The following is a 24,874-nucleotide window of genomic DNA, read 5'->3' as shown; positions in this document are numbered from 1 at the left end:
TGAGACCACATTGCCTGCTTTCAAAATTGAATGGCACAATTTGCTCAGGGAGTGAATATAAAAAAAAACTATTTCAAGTAATGCTGCAACTTAATTCTGCATCCCACACTGCCCATGGGTGATTTTGTGCATAACATCATGACACTAAGTGAAGTCAAATTCGGGTTCACGCTTGCCTAGTTTAAACAAACGCTACCGGAACCATCTCACGTAGGCGACCCACATAGTGACGGTTCGAGTGATATTTACAAATGGCCACAACTAATAAAAGTCAGCAATGCGGTCTTCAAAAATGTCGCGCTCCGATGACTTCAAGGGCAGAAGCTTCGCCCGTGTCGTTCCCAAGCAGCGTGAAACGTCTCTTCTTCGACACTGATGGACTTCAACAAACGCCTCGTGAGACCGTCCTCCTGAAAGGGGCCATATGTACGCAACGTTGTTGTTGAAGACTATCCACACTTTTCCCCTCCACTAGTGACCTGGCAAATTACCTAACCGCAGTATTACCGCTTCTACCGGTCGTTGAGTGGACCGAGTAAAATCGAGGTTCGGTGTTCATTTTCAGTAGGAGACTCAAAGCTGACTGTGCAAAGCGTTCCCATCGGAGGCAGTGTTGCAACTCATGCTGGCGCTCGCCCGCTTCGCAGAGACTTTGACTGAAGCGCAGCTCTTCGGACGACGGTCCAAGTCCACACAGGTGAACGTGGAGCCTTTCTTGCCTCACCTGGACCAAGACAAAGTACCTCTTCTTCCACCTCTTCCAAACGTTCTTGCCCAAAGCCCACAGGTATCTGGGAAGGCACAACAACGTGGACCGGTGACGGGAAACTCAAACTATAGTCGGTGGGCCACGCGAACGGCCCTCCCCCACCTCGGTGGGCCGCAGGCTTCACCCCGCGCTCGCGGACTCGCCACGACCCCTCGCTTCGCCCGAGACCAGCGGTGGCCGACCGGTGTCTCCCGAGCCACCACATGCGGCTCTTCAATCCACCGCATGTGGTGGCTCTAACGAAGGGGCATCGCGTAGGACGCACGATCTCAGTAGTAGCAAAGAATAATAAATGTCTCCCGTGCTGTGCCGAAAACTGTGAATATATACACACACACACACTTATATATACACTTGGCTCTTTGCAGAACTCAGGGGTACTTTTTGGATATTGCTCTGTTACAGGTTGCCCACCCTGCCCTAGAGACACTGAGACCAGGCCGCCACCAGGGGCACCACGGGACACACGAGGCCAGTGGGCCACCGCCAGGAGCACCACGTGACACGTGAGGCCAGTGGGCCACCACCAGGAGCTCCACGGGATGCATGAGGCCAGCGGGCTGCAGGTTGCCTACTCCTGGCGTAGTCGACCTTGGCATTGTGTTTATCCATTACGATACACAGACACATGCGCGTGTGTGTGTGTAGTTGACTAATATTGGGCATTTGTCAAGGCAACATGGTCCGTGACACCAGTCAGATTCTTTTTCAAACACAGAATCACACCCAGAGGGCACGTTCACAAGCTATCCCGTCACCACAGAGCACAGAGCTTGCACAGTGGCGGTGACGGATCTGTCATGACCAGCAGAAACATTCATCCGCTCGAAAGGAACCTTTTACCCCGTACGCACACACATACACACAACAACACGGGCACTGTTGCTATGTCCGCCTGTAAAAATAATCCACACAAAACAAACTGTATCACAGCAATTTTCAAACTACCTTCGTGCATAATAAGTAAGCGCAACTGCCAATTGGGTTTTTGCGGCGTATAAATGCGATCGCATCTCAAGAGGCTTCATAAAAAACAGTGGTGAGCTTATTTATCTTGTTGAATTTTTCGTTTGATAGAGTGCTGTCTGCAACCATTACTGTCCACTCCATCTCTCTTACCTCTATAAAGAAGAAGGGTAATTGCCTGAAACGTCACCTATTACTGCAGCGTAAGAGAGGCAGGTCAGTCATACACAGAGGAAAAGAGGGAGGCCTTTAGCCTGGACATGAATCAGGACTCGACACAGCACGGACGACTGAGAGACACGAGTTCCAGTTCTTAAACGGGCACGAGCGTTGTTCCAAGTAATAATGACATAACATTCTAGTCATATAGCCAGCGGACCTTGGATATTATACGTGGATGTTGAACTTCTTTCGCACCGTACGTAGCCAACCGTGATAATCAGAGTGTTTTGTCAGAACCATGTGCTTAAGCAGTCGAACTCTGGACTTATTGGGTCTCATTAGCAGAGTTAGGCCTGTTCACAATTGCTGCTGGGTTGCCCGATGTTGCAGGAGAGGGAGCTCGATGTTCTTGCATGAGCTAACAATTGTGCCAGCTACCGACCTGTCAACTTACATACACGTCATCATACGAAGAAGAGATGAATAAATATGTGTACAAATTAGTGTTCATATTTATGGACAAGTCATTGCACTATGCATCCACAATCACTCACTTAGTTAAGCAAAGTCACAGTGTCTCTGATCAAATGAGACTTTTGGCAACAATCATATCCATTGTCAGCCTGGAGACAAGTGGTGAAAATGTTACATGTCATGGGCAAGTCTACCCACAGGACAACCAGGCGTTGAACTCGGAACCTTCTGGTCGTGGGCCGGTCTCTGCCACAGAGCCACCTTGCCAGGTACCACAAACTGTCCCAATGTCCTTTTACGAAAACTGAAGCGAAATATACAAATTATTCCTTATGATGCATGACTTAACATGGGCATAGTTGATTCTAAAAATATATCATCATCAGCACCATCTATGATATTTGCACTGGTGGATGAAGGCTTCCCTAAGCCATCACCATCCCTGTAAATATGTATTTATATAAATATATATTTACAAGTATATTCCATCAACAAGATGACAGCCCATCCTGCAAAACAACACCATTGGCTCTTTCGTATCCATTAGCAAGCAGACGGGACGGACACCTCAGCTACTGAATCCTCCTCTGGCTTGTGCGGCATAACTCAACACTTAAGACAAGTCTTCAAAACGCATTACCCTCAACGGCACAAGTGGGGGGGGAGGGGGGGGCGGTTTTGGTGGTAGTGGCTGTGGCATCAGCTGCGGACCGGCTGCTCCCTACAAGCGGGTAGAGGAGCGGCGGGAGGCGACCCGGCCACGGGGGGAGACGAGACGCGGGGCCGGGAGCTGCGGGCCGCACGGCCGCCCTTCGTCATGCGCGAACGAATCGGGTCTTTGCCCACGGGTGAGTTAGAGAGAGGGTCGGGGGGGGGGGGAGATCGTTGGCGTATCCGCTGATCGCTCTCGGCAAACGTTGTCACCGCCGCTCGGCGCACACCGCCGGCGAGAGGCAATCTCGCGTGTCAGGCCCGATTTAGCGGCCCGGGCCTCCGCTCGTCCCCCAGCTGTCAGAGACGCGCCCAGGTGTAAAGAGCTCACCCGCGTGAACTTTTCATTTCATTTGAAGGCCACCCTCGTGGAAAAGAAGTTATGTTTATGGGGGCGGTGAATTGTGCTGGCGGTGAATTGTTCGTAGAAATATTCGCTCTTTTTATGCAGTCTAAAAAAATATAATTAGTTACTTGTAGGCCGCTGTAAAAGTTGGCAATTATTTAGTGTAAAGCCACGACATTTGCTTCGAAATTTACTTCGTTCATATACGATGCATGCGGGGCCCGATGCACGAGGCTGTTACGGCCATTTGTGGCTAATGCCACAATCCGGCAAAAGCGTCACAACAAACTGGAGACGAAGCGGGCCCCCTGGCGCTCGGGGAACTACTGGAGCGATTTTCAGCGCATTCGTGTAAGAGCGTGCACGTGTTTAATTTATTTTGTCTCAAAAGTTGTCGAGCTGTCTTTGTCAATTTAAACTCCTCGTGCCTCCATAGAATAATAATGCCAATGCAAGAACATTTTGCCAACGCCTCCATATCACAGGGTTTCAGCCCTCGGGCAGGCGTGTGAATAATATTGTCTGTCATTCCGAGGCCAGCCGAGGGTTACGACGAACGAAAGTTGAGGTTTCTGTAGCGATATATATGACAAGGTGTCAACAATACTTTAAGTTTATTTTCAGCAAGGTAAGATACATGTCACGGCCAGTGGGTGCTGCTGTGGTTGGCGCTACGAACCCGGCGATCCAAGTTCGATTCCTTGCACAGCTATCACACGAGTGATATCTGAACTGGGCCTGAACTCACCCTTTCCCCAACCTACACACTGACAAGTTTGGTGAAGTATGGTCAAACAACCTCTATGATCAGCACGACATGGGGAACGCGTTGTATGTACAGCTGGCTGACACCTGGATAGGAATACAGGTCCCCCAGAAGTGCTGGCTTCGTGCCCTGACTTGTCACTAGCTGGCCAGAACTACCATATTTTTACCTTCTATTAGAGGACTTAGCACCATATGAAGCATTAATATTTAACCTACTTCATCATATGCACACAACGCAAATATCCCCATCTCGCCGTAGATACCGATGGGGCATTTACGTTAGAGAGCACCTATTAACGCTGCCACAGCAGACGTGCACAATCAAAGACAGACAAAGAATCCCCCCCTCCCCCCCCATATAGCCTTAACAGACTGTAGGGGCAAGTGGTGTTGGATGAGATGGGAAGCATTCGTGGGTGATTTGATGGCAGGTGCTCAGACTGACCCGCAGTGCTTGAGGTTCTGGGGCTTGTCCATGCGCACGGCGAGTTTGATCTTCAGGTCCTGGTCGGAGCTGTTCTTGGGCACCACCATCTTGTGGAATTCGGCCGACTTGGTGCTCGTCGGGGTGGGGTGCAGGATGACCTGCAACAGGAAAACACAGCGCTGAGCGAAGACGACACGCTAAGACGACACGCTAAGACGACACGCTAAGACGACACGCTAAGACGACACGCTAAGACGACACGCTAAGACGTGGGTATGGCAGTGAGCCAATCGGCAGGTCGCGTGTGGTGTGGTGAAGCCGAAGAATCCTCTGGAGGGGCTCTCCCGAGCCCTCCTCTAGTGGAGGCCCTTCTGCCAGCTGTGACGCGAGCCAGCGATTGTCCATTGCGGGGCCACACCTTTACCTTTTACACGGGGAGTGGTGGCGCAGTTGACAGCGCACGACACAAGCTATCACTCGCCACTGATGCGGGCGGGCGGTGACTGAACTTGTCGAGAGGAGTTGGAACTCCACCAACCCGCGCTGTCCAGCGTGACGAAGCAACGGTGAACAAAAAAAACTCCCGTGACCGACCGGGAGTGGGGAGTGAACCTTCGCCCAGCAGTGCATTCAAGGGGCCATTCACGTTCGTGTTGTGGACAGAATCGCTCACCTTGCCCAGTTCCTTGTCCTCCAGGGCCAGGACCCCCGTGCTCTCCGTGAAGAGCTTGATTTTGACGGCCGGCAGGGGATGCGTGGTCGTGAAGTCTCCCTGCGTGCCCCATCTGACAGAAGTCGGGCAAGACAAGCGAGCGGTGAGCGGGAGGACGTTGCGTGCGCGGGAAGCACTTGGAAGACGAACCGCGACAAAGCGAAACCTGATTTGAGTTTAGATTCTGGCTTTGCTGGAACTGTCGTGTTGCCGGCCATGACAGGGCTACGCAGTTTGTTTTTTCCATTCTAAATTCCTCCCAGCTGAAATCTTTCAAGTGGCAGCACACAACGTCTGTTGGCAACCCTTGGCCAATGGTGGACATTCCACATTCCCATGGAAGGGGACCAGAATGTTCATAGGACAACTGCTGTTGACCTTTCACAAAGTGGTTTGCCTGCTTAAACAAAAGATGCTGGAAAACACTGAACTATATTGATATAACCTGTCAGGCTAACAACCCTTGAATGTTATTTTACATTAACGCGGTTAAAACAGACCCTTGCCTATGATTATATTCGTTTATTGCCCACAATATGCCACGACTGCACATTTGAGTAACCTTCCTACAACGTAACTGCTGTCAGGGTTGACCTAAGCCACATTAACGTAATGTGCATCACAATATATTACAATATTTTTTAAAACACACATGTAGCAATTTTTATTTTATTTTGCGCAACATAATTATTGGCAGGTTTGACCGACACTCTTATCAGGATGTGTCACCACTACCTAAACACAAAATAGCAGCGTCTGTGGCTTTTCCAGCGACCAGTGGATGTTAGCATCGCCCCCCACTGGTCACGTGGGGTTATTGCACGTTCGTGCGCTTTTCTTGAGTCTTGCGTGGTTTCTTGAGCGGCTCTGCTGGGCTGCACGCGGGCCACGCTTCGCGTTAAATCCGTCTTCACGCAGCGTCACTGCTCGACGAGCCCATGAACACGTCCAGCCCTCGTGTCAGTCCACTGCTACGCCAGTCTTGCATGGGGGGTCGTTTGAGCGCTCTGGTCAGTACGGCCCGGGGTTCAAGTTCAAGTTCATTTATTAGGTATAGCCCTGTGAGCCATTCGGCTCTTGAATCGGGTGCAACCGCAACAAACGAAAAACAAAACATAAACAAGAAAACATCTTAAAGTGACTATGCGCAAACAGAAAATCCAAGAAAAGACAGCAAAATATTGCAGAAAAAGCACCGTACACCAACACTGTGTGCAAAAATCCCAGTGGGATGCAAGCCAAACAACCAACAACAACCACAAGACAACTTAGATTAAGGCCATCAGTCTAACTCTGTACTACAACAAACAAACATGGCCAAACCGAAAAACTTTTCGAAAATCACCAAAATAAAGCCATAAAAGCAATGAAACAGTGATCATAGGAACTGTGACCGAATTTTCACAATAAGCGACGTAAACCACATGTACTGCCAAACTCTGCAGCCATAGCTGGGAAGGCAAGGAGCACAGACGTGGGGGCGCACAAGTACAGTGCAACAATAGATCGCGCTGCCCTGGCCTCTGCTGCCCACCACGCAGCCCCACAGTCTATAGCAACGCCTACACATTGACAAGACAGACAAGACACGAACGAACAGACATATTGGATATAGAGATGGGCTAACATTCAGCCAGACATATGGATAAAGAAACTGTCAGAATCAACGACATGGGCAGAAAGACAAAGAGGCAGACCGACATGTGGACAGACAGACAGAAAGACAGACGTGATTATAGACAAGAATCGATAGGGATGAGTGAAAAAAAACAATCGAATGATCTGACAGATATAAGCAACTAAGACAAATGGACAGCAACAAGGATGGACCGAACAAGCAAATGGGAAGTGGGAAATAGGACGCGAACCGAGAGACAGATGCCAAGACAGTCAGAGAGGCAGACGCATGGACAGACGGAAGGGGAGACGCGTGGGGAGGAGAGGCTCATGGCTGCTCACTGTGGCTTGGAGGCCTCTGCCTGGTCCGTCTGCAGCTTCTCTCCTCCCTCCACCTCCATGGTGCAGTAGACGATGCGGTTGGGAGCCAGCGACTTGAGTCCCATCACCTCCATGATCACGATCTGCGCGAGTGCGGAGCGATCGGCCCCCGGTGAGCGCGCACGCGCGAGCGCCGGGCAGCACGGACGAACGCGGTCGCAGGAGAGACGCTAGGATTGGAGGAGCTTAACCACAGGGACCCCGATTATTTCCGATCTTCTCGACCAACGCGCGGGCACGAGGTTAACGCGTTCGGCGCGTTGCCGAGGGATACAGGCAAAGCGTGCCGTTAGCCGGCCGTGTCGCAGGTGGCAAAGTGCAACCGCGTAGCTTTGGTCAAGATCAGCAGCACGGGGGAGACAAAGGTGGCCAGGCGTGTGTGCCGCCCCCCCCCGCCCCCATCCGATTAGTCTGATGGAATATCCGCAGCTCTACAAGTGTGACTGGGACATTCAACTGTGCAGAGAGAGAGAGACAGGGAGAGCCCATCATCAGCGCCGAGTTGGCACCGACTCTCTGGACGGGTATCTTGGCTTGCGCCCCCCTCCCCGGCCGGTGCCCCACGCACCTCGAGGCTGAAGGCGAGCACCACGTCGGACTTGGACAGCTGGTTCTCGTTCTCCTCGCCCATGTCGATGAAGGACGAGTTCTGCGAGCGCCGCAGCTTCTGCAGCTTGAAGTCGGAGCCGCCCTTGGCCACGGGCATGCTCTCCAGGTTGGCCATGAGGAGGTTGACGGCCGCCTTCAGCTCCTCGATGTACATGCTCTCCATCTCCTTTTGGACAAACTGCGGGAAGCGCCGCTCCTTCGTGCCAGACACGTAGACATAGACAAAGATCGTCCTGCTTAGCCTACGCAGACTGTTGGGGCAAGTGCTGTTAGCGAGCATCCTATGAAGGCCAGCACAGCACACGAAGGGTTGGGTAGCCAACACCACGCCCGGCCGCCTTTGTCTCCCCAGTGACGATGTTTACACACCGCATCAGGTACTAATTTGAGGCTGAGTCAACCTAGGGGAGGCCCAGGACCGGTTCAGATAATCGTCACTGGTGTTGTCCGTGAGCGGGAATCAAACTCGGGTCGCGAGGTTTTTAGCGCAGTGCGCAAACCAGTACACGACCGCTCTCCACAAACATACACACACGTACACTCACGTACACACACGTACACTCACGTGCACTCACGTGCACTCACGTACACTCACGTACACTCACGTGCGGTGCGATCATTCCGGAGCTCAGCCAGAGAGGGCCCCTGCGTGTGGATCCGGGCCGGTAAACAGCGACAAGTTTGTGTGCAAACAGTGACGTCACCGGCGAGCGTCTGAGTGCCGATCCCAAGGACAGAAAACTCGGGGATTTAATCCCAACCAACGAAAGAATCTGCACGCCCCATGGCAGATCTGGCCAGGCGCAGCAGCGAGGGAGGGTTGGTGGATCACACTAAGATGGGCTGTGATACTCCCTTCACGTGGGCATCAAGGAGCCATACCCTGGCTTGCCAGCAGAGTGCGATACAGCAAAGTGAGGATTAATATTATCTGTCGTTTCTGCATGGGATCGAGTGTTACCCCCTCGCACGAGTGGGTTCTCTTCGTTGTGCTCCGGATTCCGCCAACATCTACAAACACTCGTTAATTGGCTGAGGGGGACAGAAAAAAGAGTAATACATAGAGGACTGCAGAGCTTGGGTAATTGTTGGTTACCGGCTCACCGCCAAGGCTGCCTTGCAGCTTTTCTGCAATTTTGCGATGCATTCCTCACGAACGACGCAATATAAAAAAACCTAAACATTACTATTATTGTTAAACTATGCCAAAAATAGCGTGCTGGTTCGGCTAAATTAGGCGCTGCACCTAACTCAGCCAAACAAGTGAAAATCAAATATTTAGTGAAAGAAATCAGTTCGTGAGGTCCCGTGCCGGCGCCTGAAACCACTTGATATTCCCGGCGCCTGCCAGCAGCGCACGAGTCTCGCTCGGCGTGCCAGCACCTCCACACGTGCACTGTGTCGGTGGCACAGGCTGCAGCTGGAGGATGAATGATTGCCCCTCTGCACTGCTAAACCAGATTACACTTCAATTCCTCTCCCCCCCCCTCCCCCCCCCCCACTGCTGGGCACAAGCCAATTGCACGGCATCTCTCATTCTTTTCCATTATCCGAGCCAGCTGTCCTTCCTGGTAGATATTGCATGGGACTGCAATAGGCTGCGATATACGATCCTTGATGTCGTGTTTATAAATAGATTGTTGCAATTACGGCAAACTCAAATATTTAGATGCCCCCCCCCCCAACCATCACACTCTACACCTCCCAAGTCGTTCTAAATTGTTAATAATAAAGCAGGGCGAGAGGCAAGGATCGAATGGGACAGACAGGTGGACTGTCTGATGGATGCTGCTCCAGGGTTCTGGCATAATGGCAACGGGCCTTGCGCTTTGGCTTCTGCCGTGGGCTGCACGGAGCCCCTGGCACTCGGGGTGTTTCATACGCCGCGGACACCTTCAGCCCCAAGCGGGGCACGCAGGACTTTGTAAATGGGCTCGCACTGATTGCAAACACCTCCGTGGCAATAATCCAGCTGCAAGTACGTCGGCTGAAATGGGCGCACGTTATTGAACCGCGCGATGGCCCACTCGGCGTTAGCGGTCGTGTATTTGACGGTTTAGTGGGGACCGTTTTGCAATCTTACGGAACAATGCCCCACTTTGGTAAATCCCCATGAAGAATCAAAGCTGCGATTCCGGCCGAGCCAGACTGGCTGCGTGCTGATTACACTGACCTGCGTATATTACAACATCCACACAGTCGTCACCCCCCCCCCTCCCTGCCATAGGAAAGTGTAATTTCGACCACTGACTGAAGGCTGTGAATGGAGATGTGTGCGACGCCGATGCTTGACGAATCACCGATATTCGTCAGCGATGGGGCCCTGGGCTGTGAAGCAGTCAAATGAAAGGAACGGCAGAAATCTAAACTAAACTAGCTTTTTATTTTATTTGACCAGGTAAGGCCCTACTGAGATATGTAACTCTTTTTCAAAAGCGACCTGGCCGAAAATACTAGCTCAGCGATGTGGCTTATCATGATGAGGAAATGTAAAGCATTAGCCAAATACTATGAACGAGTGATGTTGATTCTAAATGTGGAGGGAAAAACCGGAGGAACCTGATAAAAGTCCACGCGACCACGGGGGGAGAGAGATAGAGAGATGTGCAAACTCCAAATGAATGTCTGTTGAAGGCGAATGATACGGCAGTCTATCCCTCTCGACGAGCTCTACACGATGCGCTAATCAAAGTTTCTAACTTTTGTTTCTTCTGCGCATTCGTCCTCGCCGCTGCGCTTGGACACGACACGACAACAGAACGATCCGCGCCAGGCGGGTCGCGGCGTTCATGTGCGCGGTGGGACTGAGTCGCCAAAAATAAATAAATACGCTAATTAATTACGATTTGGGACCCCGGGGTCCTGCCATAAGGTTCAAATATACAACGGGCGTCAGGGTCGGCATCGAACCCAGGCGAGGTAGTTAACGTCTCACCGCCGAGTTGCCACTTGTGCCCCGCTGTTGGGAGACGTTCCATATTCACGCCGTGGTATGCGCAGTGGTGCACTGTATGCTTCTAGCACTCGCAACGAAATAATTCACAGAGAGAGAAGATAAAATAACAAAGAAACAAATCCACCACCAAGGACACCGAGAGGAGGGCAGGCAGCCAGGGTTATTGTCGCCGTGTTGTTATCATCGTTGGAAGTTGACCCTTCCGGTGAAGTTTCTTTGTTGAGTCCCACACAAAGACACCACCTGGCCTTGACTCTTCCCTTATCAGCCATCGCCACGCCAACCCATTACCGTGATTTTAGAGAGATCCTGAAAGGCAGGGAGGAGCGTCGGTGCAGTGGGGTTATAGCGCATTGCCCTGGGAGCCCGGCAAACTGATTTCCATCCCCGGCCACGGCAGACGTTCAGTCGTGAGCGATGTCAGAATCGGCCTTTGCGACGAACCCAATCCGAACCCACCCGACCTTTACCGGCCTGCGTGGTGAAGTATGGTCAAACAACCCCATGGCCGACACGCGGAGGCGTTGACAAACGGTTGTGGATTTTATTATCAGCTACTATCAAAAAGTCCCGCCCCGCCTGAAGCGATTTTAATGATTAGTGCTGGCCAGGGGTTTGTTGAAAGCTGGACATTATTATTATTATTTTCAGCGCGTGGGGCATTGCATCTAACGGCGTGTTTATCACGGTGAAACCCGCAGTGTCCTCGTTTCACCACAGAGCCGGAGCACCAAGGGATGGATGGATCGATCGTGATTTATCCTTACGGATTTCTTGGCCTGAACATTAATATAAAGTGTAACTACGAAATACAATTACATATGCACACACACATGCTCATAAGCAATATCACTAACAATGACTGGATGTGACAGTGTTCTTAACAAGCATATGACTAATTGCATTTATGTTTTTCACTGAGTTATGCTTTCGCTCAATAAGTGGTTAGCAAGGAGACATGAGGGTAACGAATATGTAGCGCCGATCAATGCCAGCGGCCATGGGGATGTTTGCCAACATTGCAACGTGTAATTCTTCAGGGTGGAGATTACATTATTTTTTAAGATTCTAATAGTTCATTGAAATGACTGGTGCTGCTGTGAAGTTTCACTTACAATTCGTAGGCTCTTAATCGGAAGTTAACGCACCGCACTCGAAACTCAGTGGCTCTCACGCACCGCGAAGTGAACCCAGTGACCCTCGTTCATTTCCCGTCCGCAGCTGACATGAGTGGTGGTGGTGAGTGATATCTGAACCACGGTCACGGGCCTTCCGACTACATCAACCCGCACTGACCAGCGTGGTGAAGTATGGTCAAATGACCGCATGAGCTGACACGGCATGGGGGGGCCTTCATCCAGCAGCGGATTGGCAAAGGTGGCTGTAAAAATGCCATCTGTAAAGTCGTGCAATAGCTCAAGGAATGTTCTTTACCCAGGAAAACTTTTTTTGAGTCTCAAGTCTGCTTTTCAGGAAGGTCCTGCGCTGACGTGTTTGGCCAATTGACAATTGCTTGGCACGTGAAAACAAACTCCGCACAGATAGACTCAAGAATCCAACTTCAAGAATCCGTTCAGCATTATCATCAGCGATGGTCAATCCGCTGCTGGATGAAGGAGCTCCCCAAACCGTCACAGTTTAGTACGGCCCTGCGGAGTGGAACATCCAAATAGCACCTGCACACCGCCTGGTTTCATCGCTCGTTCTCCACGGCGGATGTCCTGTCGGGCGCGCTCCCTCCTTTTGCTGCCACTCCGTCGCCAGTCTCGACCGCCGGCCATCGTCCCTTCCGAAGCCCACTAACACTTGCTAACAGGCGGTGCGACGTCTCCATTCCCGCCGTCTCCGTCCCTCGTGCCCCTGCCCACTTCCTGTTGTTGACTCGCTCGCCCTCGCCCCCCCTCCCCCCCTCCTGGCTCCCGCCCCTCGCCGACCCCCTTTGTCTTCCCCACGATGCCTCATTACTTTTCAGCTGCCCGGATTTCTGTCGCCCCTCTCTCCCCCGCAGCCACGACCAGACTTATCCCAACCCGTAGAGCGCCTCAGCAAGGCGCTCTACGGATCTAAATGAGATGAGCTCGACGGCCACTACGATGTCTCTGGCTTGCGCACTTTCTCTAACCCACGTGGCCCTTCTTCCAAGAATGCATCTCTCCGCACTTCTTTGCGGCAAATTTCAGCCGGCCTTTCCACCGCCTTTGGTGAAAGTCCTAGATTCCGAGCCGTCTGTCATAGTCAGCCCGGCCGGCCTCCGGGCAGTATGACATATTTACTGTTCATCTCTCTGTTTTGTTGGGGATCTCACAGAGATCAGGCTCAACGGACTCAAGTTGATTAAGGAATACTCCCCAGAGGCCATGACAATGACAGGCCTAGCATTAGGCATCGTTTAACACGAAAGTGGCAATTACGTTTTCCCGGAAGAGACGGCGGAAGGGGAACACGTGGATGGGATTTTGCGATTGTCTGCATTGGCTGCCAAAACGATAGTGAAAGAGGAAAAATTGCTTCTGGCAAAGCGCACGATTGAGTAAATTCTTGATAATTCTTGAAATAGAGCCAGGGAAGAGCATAGCGGATCATTTGCATGCCATGCTGGTCAACTGGGGTGGATATCGCTGTAGTAATGAGGTTCTGCAGAAAAGAAAAATGCAATATTCACGGCTGGTGTCTCAAATGTTAAACCATTCCTGGAATGTCGCTCGCCTTGAACAAAGTGTCTCGACGTCCCGTGCCACCGTGTGCAGCAGCGGAAGAAAAAGGTCAATTGATGACGCCCATTTTAAGGGGTCGTTTCCATTTCAATGAGCAAAGGAAGATGAACGTGCAGCCCTGTGATGAGTCACTGATGATCCGGATCAATGCCTCCCCACCCAATGCCTTTTCAGTCACAGGTACTCTTTGACCATACTTCACCATTTCTGGTCATTGCTGGATGGTAAGTGGAGGGGGTTGAGTGGGCACTCAGATACCTCCCTGTCACTCCAGTGCTGGATGAAGGCCTTCCTACACCGTTTCGATCACGTGGGCGGGGGTCGCTTGACCATACTTCACCACGCCGCTCGGCGCCCCATCAGCAGCTCGGAGATCACTCGCCGCCGTCGATGCTGTTGTTGTTGTTGTTGTTAGCCGCGGCCAGGAATCGAACTCAGGTTGCCGGGCTCAACGGCACCGTACGCTAACCACGCGGCGACACCACTCACCCTAAAGGTTTCAACGAATCAAATTGCGATGCACAAATTTTTTTAAAACAGAGGGACACTTTGCGAAAACCACTGACAAACGTTCAATTCAGTTTCAGGTACAGTAGAGAGTACTGAGTGAGGCATTCAGAATGCTTGGAAGAGAGGGAGGTAGCAATGTGAAAGTCACACATGCGCTTTATGGTTTTTTTTATTAAAAAAAAATTCCCTGACCAGCGGACAACTGTTCTCTTGACGACTGGTTAACTTTAATACGCAGCGAAGGATAACAACGGTGGCAATCAAGGGGACGGAACGCGTGCCCTGCGCACGTCCTCGGTGGAGACGGAGCCACAGAATCAGCTGGCGTGCAGCTGCGAGTTGGGAGTTTCGCGCCGCAGGATCGTGAGAGACGGCGACGGCTTGGGAAGGTCCTTGCGCAGCGATGATGATGACGATGACGATGATGTTGTTGAGAAATATAATTTTATATGCGCTCACAACCCCTGTAACGAGGCCCCGCAATGAAAAAGAAGTATTCAAATTGCGCTAGACATTTCTGTCACGCACGCTGTGGCGCTTTCCAGCTGCAGTAGTCACCTTCAAACGTGTGGTGGCACTGCAGCATTGCTAAACGACATTAAAACTCACGAACGTTTGATTCATTCGCAGCAGCTGGCAAGTCCGAGAGCAATTTGTTCGAGTCTGATCACTCGCAGAGCGGCCGCCGGTGGGGTCATCACAGCAGGAGTCGCATTCCAGAGGTCGCCGGTTCGATGCACGTGTGCACCTTGAACTTCTTTCCTCCCGTGCGTAGTCAACCGTGCGAATCGGAGGTGCGGGAGAAGGACAACAGACTAAGCACAAAAAGCATTTCTAAAGAAATTACCTTCCGGCGTGGCAGTTAATTCAAATCTCGCTACTTCAGACACGAGCGAGTTCGGTTTGTAAAAGGCGGTCCCCACCCGGCTCTCCTCCTCCTCCTCTTTACTCCGTCACCATGTCACCATGTCACCATGTCACCATGTCACCATGTCACCATGTCACCATGTCACCATGTCACCATGTCACCATGTCACCATGTCGCACGAGGCGAGCATAACTCTCACGTGCTCTCCACCTGTGTCGCTGTCAGATATCTCCCAATTGTTTAGCGAACGCATTAACTTCACATGCGTGACTTACAATTCTTTTTCATGTTACAATACATTTCGTAACACATGGCCGCGCTTTTTTTGTTTTTGGGGAGGGAAAGTGACGGTGTTGTCATGTTTTTTTTTTATGTCGCTCCAAGGTCTACGTCACCGACGCGCTATCATCAGACGCGGTTCGCGCGTAGATGAAAGGTCGCCTTCTATTCAGATCGCAACAAGAGGCAGCAATCTCTTTCGTGAACGGACACTTTTGCCAAAACTCCGGGAGAAGGAGCTCCTCTGTCCCTGTGGGAACCGGGTCGAGTATTTCCCACGAGAGTCTCACCGTCCCAAACAAAGCAAACCTATTCACTCTTCTTCTTCTTTTTAAACCAAACCTTACGTTGTTCGTGGCCACGGGGAGCGGCACGGGATGTAGGAGGATCTTTGCGGTGGGCGACACAATCTGGGGGGGGGGGGGGGGGCTCTCTCCCTGGGCCTTGAAAGAGGCCGAGGAGCCTGGGAACCCAACGTCGCAGCGTCGCAGCGAGATTGCCCACGAGGAGCCGTGGCCTCTGCACGGCACAACGTGAGCGCTGCCAAAAGCAGCAGCAGCGTGGGGAGCGAGTGTCCGTTAATGACTTTCTCATGCCCGTTGTTGTTTGACTGTGACTCCCATTTATAGCTCTTTGCACTCCGTCCGAGATTTATTCTCCATTACTTTCACAAGAATCCCACTGCTGCCACTAAAAGCTTATAATAATAATACAATAACGCTACTTCACGCTTTTGTCACGGCTAGATGAAGACCTGCCTGTCATGGAGAGGGTTTTTTTTAAAACCATACTTCACCGCTCTGGCCGTTGTGGGTTGTTATTGTTGAAGGAGGAGAGCCCAGACACCATTCAGATACGATTCGTCACTAATATTATCCGGAAACAAAATTAAAATAACGTAAGATCGTCCGTTATTTAAATAATAAAACCTTAAATGATGCTCAAAATGCAAATGATAATTTTAAACGTTGCTTTCTCTGTAATGCGTCGAACATTATAACGCTCCGTAGCAAAGCGGGTGGGAAAGTGCCGCACATTTCAAATGTTCCCAATGTTTTTAGTTTTGTATTGCGTTGTCGTACGTGCAAATCACTCATCGGGGAACAACGCACAAGGGGGAAGGCACCCCAATCGGTCAGCTGGCACCAACAATTGCTCAAGTTCTGTGGTTCTCTACATATGAAGACGTCTTCAGCTAATGAATGAGTGTTTAAACACGCGGGAGGAAATCGGAGCTCCCTGAGAAAGCAGATAAAGGTGCAGCCCTGCAATTAGGAGTTCGTGCTGACGAGACGGACTCCTGTTCTACGCTGGCCACACGTCTGGGGAGTGGCGGGGGATGTACCCACGCTGTCCCCCACCGAGCGCGACCTGCCGATCGAGCGACCTGTGGTGTGCTGCCCATTTACCGTTCGTGCCGCGGAAGAGGCGCTTTAAGGAACTCGCACCGGGGGAAATCGAACCGGCGACCTCTGGATTGCAAATCCAGCGTGCTAACGGTTCCACCGCGGTGGGAGCTTCAAAAGCTGTGGAATAATTTGTGCGATTTGACGAAACAGGATGGGCTTGCGATTGCGTTTGCGCACGGGAAGCCTTGCTGTGTTTGCATACTCGGCATGATGAATGCATTTTTTATGGGGCAATAAAACGAATGATTGCGGCACAATTCACATTCACAGAGCCGTGCACACCTGGTGTCCTGGCTCAAGTTGGACTTAAACAATAACAAACATCGGATTCGGAAAATTCTCAATTAGGCTCCCTTACGCTTGTTTATAATTAGTCACTGTCTCATCTTGCTTTTAATGCGCGGCAGGCCAATCAATTTAGCCTTGTGATATTGGTGCAAAACGGGCGATGCTTACAAAGCTAGCCGTGGGCTGTGTGGCATGCGCAGTCGAGCAGAAGGGAATGGCGCACTGACGCAGCCCATGTGGGGAGAGATAGAATCTCTTAGCCGTGCCTCAAGGCCAACAGGGAGAGTGCGGACGAGTGCAGAGTGGCCAAAACCATCGGTGTGGATTTCCCTCACGTCTGCTCTCGCCAGGTGGCACTGTGGCAGAGCGGTTAGCCCACAAGCGGGAAGGGCGCAAGTTGAAATCCCGGTCGGAGGGCCGGCTCGACTTCACGTTTCATTTTGCTTGTTTTCTTAAATATATATCGCGTCGTTCGTGCAAATTTGCATCTCGTAATCGCTGAGGAAGCGCAGGCGAGCTTGAAGGCAGCCAGCCAGGCAGAGACCCAAGCTCTGCAGTCCTCTATATATTAAGATTCGATCAGCCCATCAACCTCTATGGGCTCGATAAAATGGGTACAGCTTTGTTGAAAATGAACCAGCGTATCTAAAACGGGACGTGTATAAACTTGCGCTATGCACGTTGCTATTATATATTTTGCTCAAACGTGTTTCCTGTCAGTTTACGCTCTCTGTAACTGTTGGCTTAATTTCACGAGCAGCTAGCTGCGTGTAAACGAGAGCATCCAAGTGCGTAATTATACTCAACGAGATTTCCCAGCCGAAGGGCCGTGATTGGTTGCAGGTACACAGAGTGACACAGCGCGACGTGAATTAGATGTCATAATTCAACTTTGATAATTACATTTCCTACAAAGTATTCCGAAATACCCCCAAAAAAACCACCATTTGCCATCATCACGTCGCACAAAAGCATTAGAAAATTGTAAATCGCCAACGTGCATTTGTCAAGGAGACGCAAAATTGTCCGCACAACACCGGCGTTGCCTGTTCGTGCGCCGTCGTTGATTTAATTTACACGCGTATTTGTGTACCTGGCGCTCTCGTTGATTTAGTTTAGTGACGCTTATAATGTGCGTTATGACAAGAGCCAAAGTTGAAATGGTAACCATATTTCCACTGATTAGATTTGCGCGGCTCACGAGTCTGCACGGAGGTGAGTCCCACCGCTTAGTCGGGGTACGTTAACGTGCACGCGTACATACATACGTGCAAATGTGCCACGAATGCACGCGTGGTGTGCGCACGTGTGCGCGCGTGCGCGCACGTGCGGTCGTGTAGCAGTTGGCACGCTGCACTATAAACTCGGCGACCCAAGATCAATTCCCGCTCACGGCCAACACCAGTAACAATTATCTGAACCGATCCTGGGCCTTCCATAGGTGGACTCAGCCTCAAATGAGTACTTGGTGCGGTGTAAACATCACCACTGGGGAGACAAAGGCGGCCGGGCGTGGTTTGGCCACCCACCCCTTCGCGTGCTGTGTTCCGGCCTTCATAGGTGCTACTCGCTAACAGCACTTGCCCCAACAGTTTGTACAGGCTATACTGGGGATCTTTGTCTTTGTACGTGTGTGCATACCACGCGTACGCGTGCGCACAAGCGTGGGTACGCCGGTGTGCGTGCGCGCGTGCCCAGCGAGGACCCCTACCCGTGCCATTTGCTCCGCCATCTGTAGCCGTCCGTCCAGCTCCCGGCGGATCTGTGCCGCCTGCTCGTCAGAGTTGTCGAGCTGCGGGGCAGGAGAACGACGACAACGGAGGGGGGGGGGGACCACAAGGTGACAAAGAGACAAGCCACACGCTCGCCGCACAAGCACGGCACGCACACGACACACGAAACACTGGAAGGTCGTGGGTTCGGTCCTGACCCTGATGCCTGTATATTTGGAGTTTGCGTGTCTCTCTTCCTGTGGTCGCGTGGATTTTTTCTCAGGGTCCTCCGGTTATTCTCTCCACATTTAGAATCGACATCACGCGTTTAGAGTACTTGGCCGTGATACATTTCCAGCGCGATAAGCCACTTCGTTGAGCTATCATTTGTGGACAGGTCGCTTCTGAAAAATAACGATATAGCTCAGTGAGGCCTTAGCTGGTGAAATAAAAAAAAAGTTTCGTTTAGGTGTTGCCTTTCCCCCATACCTCCGATTAGCACGGTTGGCAGCATACAGTACGAAAACAGTTAAACATACATACATCATATAAACCCATACTGGTTACCCGTATTCTTGTACAGGGAAATTGAGTTTGCAGGTCCATACGGCGTACAGCCGTTTCAATACGGGCAAAAAAAAATCATAGAAAAAAAGTGTATTGTTTAACCATTCATCATGTTCTGTGTTTATTGTGCATCCACATATCAAGCAAACAGCAACACCAACATGGAAGATCACAGACAGTAGCATGATAAGTAGCATCACACATGAAACTGTTTTTTTTATTAGTAACACAAATTTGTCTATTTGTTTGTGTTTTTCCCTTGTGATGATGGGACTTTGTAGGATGAACGTTGAGATTTATAAGGGCACGGGGTGACCAATACGGTCTGAATTGGTCTGTAACAAGGTAGGCACTGATAAGGGGTGACAGGTATGCATAAGCAGCGATGCTCTGCAGTAAATATTATTCTCAATATTTAGCTCAGCCGCTACAAAGCCCTTCTGAGCAACTGTACGAGCAGGCTCAGCTTTGTGTTCGTCGATCCACTGCTGGATGAGGGCCTCCCCACGCCGTACATGTCGTGGACCTTATTTGGCCATTCTTCACCACGCCGGTCAGCGCGAGTTGGAGAAGGCAGGGAGCACAGATGTGGGAGCAATATGAGCGTTTGTCCAACGTCATCAATTGGGAGAAATGCGTGGGTTGTGTGCGTTGATGGACGCTGCAACTTACTCCTCGGTGCTCGCTGACTTGCCTTCCAGATTAATGAGACTCAATGAGAGGTCCTGGGCCTCTGCATAATAATGCTATTTTTGCAATATTTTTTGCAATATCGAACACGGAAGATCAGCGAGTGGCGGGTTTTCAATCGTGATCGTGAGCTCTTATAATCGCTCATATATTCGCGAATAATTGTCGACAGCACGTGTTGAAACCCTTCAATGGAGTGAATAACTTCGGCCGAAGCGGCATCTGTGCCCTTCGTGCGCACATTGAACTTGTTTACAAGACAAACCTTACTAATTGGCTGCGTCGGGTGGTGGCGGGTTTAACGACACATTTATATTTACGCGATCTAAACCCCCCCCCCCCAATAATATATTACAGACGTTGAACTTCTTTCGCACCGTACGTGGCCGACCGCGCTAATCGACCGCACGGCCATGGTGGCGCGATTCTCCCCGTCGTCGCCTGCGGTGACATTTCCCGCTCGGTGACATTCCCTGTGAAGAACAACCCTCAGATGGAATAAAAAATTGGAATAAATGGTTTTACAATTGAAATGTGACCCCAACTCCCACACACCCCGCCCCCCCCCCCCTCCTTACATCGGCACACAAACGAAAATCACAGGGTTTAGTTTCAGCTGAAGCTGTTCTGGGCTGAGCTCCAGAAAATAATCGTCCCCCCCTCCACCACCACCTCCGGACAGGTGGAGTGCCTGGGTCTTCACTACTGGACATCTGTGTCAAAGAGTTTTGGAGCTCATCAGATTCCTCCAGTGTAAAATCAAGATTCTGAATGCTCTATTAGCGAGCGCCTCTTCACAACGTCGGGCGGATTTTGTGCAGAGACTGTTGTTTTTCGCGGGATGAAAATCCGCGTACACATACGCGGTACAATTCGATGCAATTTGGATTTATATGGCGTCTACATCCAAGCCAGAGGGAAATCATAGTTGAATTTCAGCAGAACTGTCAACATTTTATCAACCTCCTGTCAAAAAGGTTAATTTGGTTTACATATATATACAGTATATAGACGCAGCTAATGTTGCACAAAATGTACGGAAGACATCGCACGTATAAAAAGTTAAAATTACAAAAGAAAAGAACCCGAGTATTGCGCGAACATAACTATGTATTTTGTCTCGTTGTCGCCACCACCCCGTTTGTATTGTTTGTAATTTTTTGTCTAATTTTTTGCAAATTCTGTTTGCAAAATTTTCCCAAATGGCAATATTATCATGCAATTAGCATGCGATTTGCACACATTATAGATAATCCATTTCACAGAGACAACCTGATGAATGTATCGTAGGCTTAGGAATCGATTTTGATTGATGAATCCTGACATCTTTACATGCCTCTCAATATGCTAATTGTGTACTTGTCTGTATTAGACACTGCGAGTGTAACAATTAATCGATGCACCGATTAACATATATTGCTAAGGTCACGATACAAGCGTTCAATGGAATGTGAGAGAATAAATGTCTTTAAGTTCGTACACAGGACTGTATGTTGCAGCTGCTAGTGGCCGATATATTCACCATAGTATTAAAAGAAGAATGTAATTGCTACCCTAAATCGAAACAATTAATTGAATATCCAGGGGTGGAAATATGGTGGTGGTGCGCAATTAGCACGGCTGGCTATGTACGGCGTGAAAGAAGTTCAACATACACACCATCCGATTGGGACCTACGGATGAAATGCACCTTACAAATGTTCATCATTATTATTGTTGATTGCAGCCCTTTAGTTAATAACGTGAGGGTCATGGACGTTGTTTGAAAGAATGGCAGGCACAGCAGTGGGTGGGCCGTCACGCCGCCACCGGAGTCAGCCGTGGCCGGGACTTGAACCCGTGTCGCCGGGTTTCGCTGCGAGCGCGCCGCCGCACCCACACCGCTCCCGACCCGCAAGCGGCGCTGCGCGACGCGGCAAATGAAGCGCTCCTCCTCCCATCGGCGTAATGAGCAGGGCGCGGTTACTCATTGTGCACGGTCAGCCATGGCCGAAGGATTTCACGGGAATTAGCACCTGGGGGGAATCTTGGGGGGGGGGGGGGGGGTTGGTGGGGCACGGTGGGGGAGGTGGCTAAACAGGCGCACCAACTATCAGCTCCTCCGTGAACTGTTGACCCCGCCGACACGGGCGCCATGCAGACGACGACAAAGCGCGTTATTCTCATCCATCATAGCGGAGTTTAATTTATCCCCCAGATACGTGACGAGGTTTAGAGCGCTCCGCGTCCCATTTCCCGGACGCGGATCGATGGAGGACCCTCCGCCATGGCCCAGAAACTGGCTTCTCACGGGGGGGGGGGGTGGGGGTACCCGGCCACGAACAACGCAGGTGAGGGTCGCGACGATGGCGCTCCCGACGAGCTGGACTGTTCTCTCGGAGTTACGCGGTGCGAACGTGAGAGGAAAAATTAACGCGGCTGAGAAGCGTTAAAACTAAACTATCCTTATTTTACCAGGTAAGGCCCACTGACCTATATAGCTCTTTTTCAGAAGCGACCTGACACATATCATAGCCCAACAAAGTGGCTTATCACGTGGACATTTATAGCAGCCAAAATACTCTAAACCCGTGATGTTGATCCTAAAATGTAGAGTGAAAAACTGGAGGAACTGGCGAAAAATCCACGTAGCCAAACTAGACCGGCTGAATGTACAGAGCCATACGGAGCCGTAAGGAGCCATACGGAGCCATATGGAGCCATACGGAGCCATAAGGAGCCGCATGGAGCCGTATGGAGCCGGGCGCAAACTGGCCTGCGCGCTTGGCGTGCCGCAGATGCGCCGACTCATCGACTGCGCCAGATTCTCAAGTTCCCAGGACGCGCACGTCGGATCGTCTGCGTCACGGTCGATTTTGCTTGCTTTGCTACATGCCTTTTACTTGTAACCGAAGGCTGAAGTACAGTAAAACAACTACCATAAATGGTTTGGTGTGAACAGGCCCTAATCCAGCAGTGGATTGGGAAAGGGCTATAGATGAATTTGTAATGACTATATTAACACATCTTTTTAAAGGAAACAAATCGTAATTCTGTGCTAGGGTTCGTAAGAGTTACCAAGCACTACTGATCGGCAACAGATGAACGGTAATACTAATTCAGTCTCCCCACGCCGTGTCAGTCACGGGGGCTGTTTGACCACACTTCACCACGCTGACCAGTGCAAGTCGGTGAAGCGACGTTAGCCATGGTTAGCAATTGAACTCGGGTTGACAGTGCCATGCACCGACATTGCTTCCGCGGAAAATACCGATGACTCTACAGTGACTTCCACGTTTCCACAGCGAGCGCTTATCCGGCCACTGAGCACAAGGAAAAAATCATCCTGAGCTTCTGAAATCGGATGGGATCAGGCTCCAAGAAGCATTGACTGTAAAACAGCAGCTGCCAAAGGCAGGCTTGAAGCCAAACAAAACGTATTCCTGAAAGAAAGAGATGTGTCACGTGACCCCTGGCTGTGTAAATGCCAGAACCTTATCTACAGCGTGTGGACAAAGCAATATGGATGCCGTGTGTATTGTGTTCAAATAACAGTGGGGAAGGCTTGCTATTTCAAAGACATTTAGCCTACCCTTCCATGCTGGGCAAACGCCCATTTTTAATGCTTTCCAACTAAGGTTGAAAGCATTAAGCATTAGATCCATCCATCTGTCTATCCACAGCAGGGGGTCACAATAATTCCCTTGAGGATGGGTTCAATACGAGCGATATTCTGAGCGTAAGTTTGTGTCGCGTGACGGGACTCGCCGTACAGAAAACAGTGCTAACTTGATTGCGCTCAAATTAAATACCGCCGAAGAAAAACGTTCACAAGCGTGGCGAATGCCATGCATATGCATGATTTTTCCACCTTGTTTGATTTAGCGGGATAGCCTATCGCGAAGAGCGGATCACAGCGTGCCCGCAGCTTGCCGCAACAATGCTGACGCTCATTTCACAGCGCGGCAACACTCCGAGGCGTTGAGCTGCACTCTCCTATTGACGTTCCATCGCTGTATCCAGCGAAAGTGGATACAGCGCTGACCTTTGGTCATTTGGCCCATTTCTTTCGGCAATATTCGGGTGCTCCACAAATATTTGTTGTGCCTACAAAATCCAAAGAGCCATCGGATTAAAGCTAAGTGAAGAAAGGCATCAATATTTGATGATGATGATGATGATAATCGTAAAAAAAAACATTTATCAGTCATAGATGTGTAAATAAACACGCGTCCATTCTCACTGTCCCCCTCTGCTGCCCTCTTGCAATCGTGTGACGGGCGACGGACGAAAGCCAGCGTCTCAAAAACCACACGCCTCCGGTCGTACAAATTAGCGGGATGCAGGCCCCCGGCTGCTCGGCGCGCGTGCAGATGGTCTCTGGAATGTCTCCTGAAATACCCCGCGTCAAGCCGCCGCAGCACAGCAGCAGACCCTGGAGGATTCTGCAATTTGCATCTTAGGAAGTAAATAGAGTTGAGGAGGGGGTGGGGAGTGGTTTTGCTTCATCCAATGCATTAGCGTCTGGTGCACAGAGCTGATTGCACACGGGAGGCCTGGGCGGACTTGTGCAGCGTGCACTCACGGGCTACGGCTTCTGCTTGGCTGGGGACCAATTAGCGGCCTCGTGAGAGAGGAGAGACCGCTTCACTTTGCTCACCCGGCAGCCAATCGCTTCACGTTGCTCACCTGGCAACCAATCGCTTCACTTTGCTCACCCGGTGGCCAATCGGTTCACTTTGCTCACCTGGCAACCAATCGCTTCACTTTGCTCACCCGGTGGCCAATCGGTTCACTTTGCTCACCTAGCGGCCAATCGGTTCACTTTGCTCACCTGGCAACCAATCGCTTCACTTTGCTCACCCGGTGGCCAATCGGTTCACTTTGCTCACCTAGCGGCCAATCGGTTCACTTTGCTCACCTGGCAACCAATCGCTTCACTTTGCTCACCTAGCGGCCA

General features: G+C 50.8%; 1 protein-coding gene across 16 annotated transcripts in view; it reads right to left on the bottom strand.

The window, feature by feature from the left end:
* Positions 1-24,874, bottom strand: part of LOC144943769 (calcium-dependent secretion activator 1-like) — a 366,726-nt gene that overhangs the window by 99,656 nt on the left and 242,196 nt on the right. For all 16 annotated transcript variants that reach the window (XM_078871583.1, XM_078871587.1, XM_078871581.1 and 13 more), the window contains exons 5-10: positions 18,678-18,758; positions 7,902-8,138; positions 7,295-7,416; positions 5,297-5,408; positions 4,642-4,781; positions 725-791 (exon numbers count right to left, since the gene is read on the bottom strand). In XM_078871583.1, coding sequence (XP_078727709.1) covers positions 725-791; positions 4,642-4,781; positions 5,297-5,408; positions 7,295-7,416; positions 7,902-8,138; positions 18,678-18,758 — 759 coding nt within the window. The remainder of the gene's footprint in view (positions 1-724; positions 792-4,641; positions 4,782-5,296; positions 5,409-7,294; positions 7,417-7,901; positions 8,139-18,677; positions 18,759-24,874) is intronic.

This window comes from Lampetra fluviatilis, chromosome 32 (genome assembly GCF_964198595.1).
Source record: "Lampetra fluviatilis chromosome 32, kcLamFluv1.1, whole genome shotgun sequence".
NCBI lineage: Eukaryota > Metazoa > Chordata > Hyperoartia > Petromyzontiformes > Petromyzontidae > Lampetra > Lampetra fluviatilis.
This window is presented reverse-complemented; position numbering and strand designations above follow the sequence as displayed.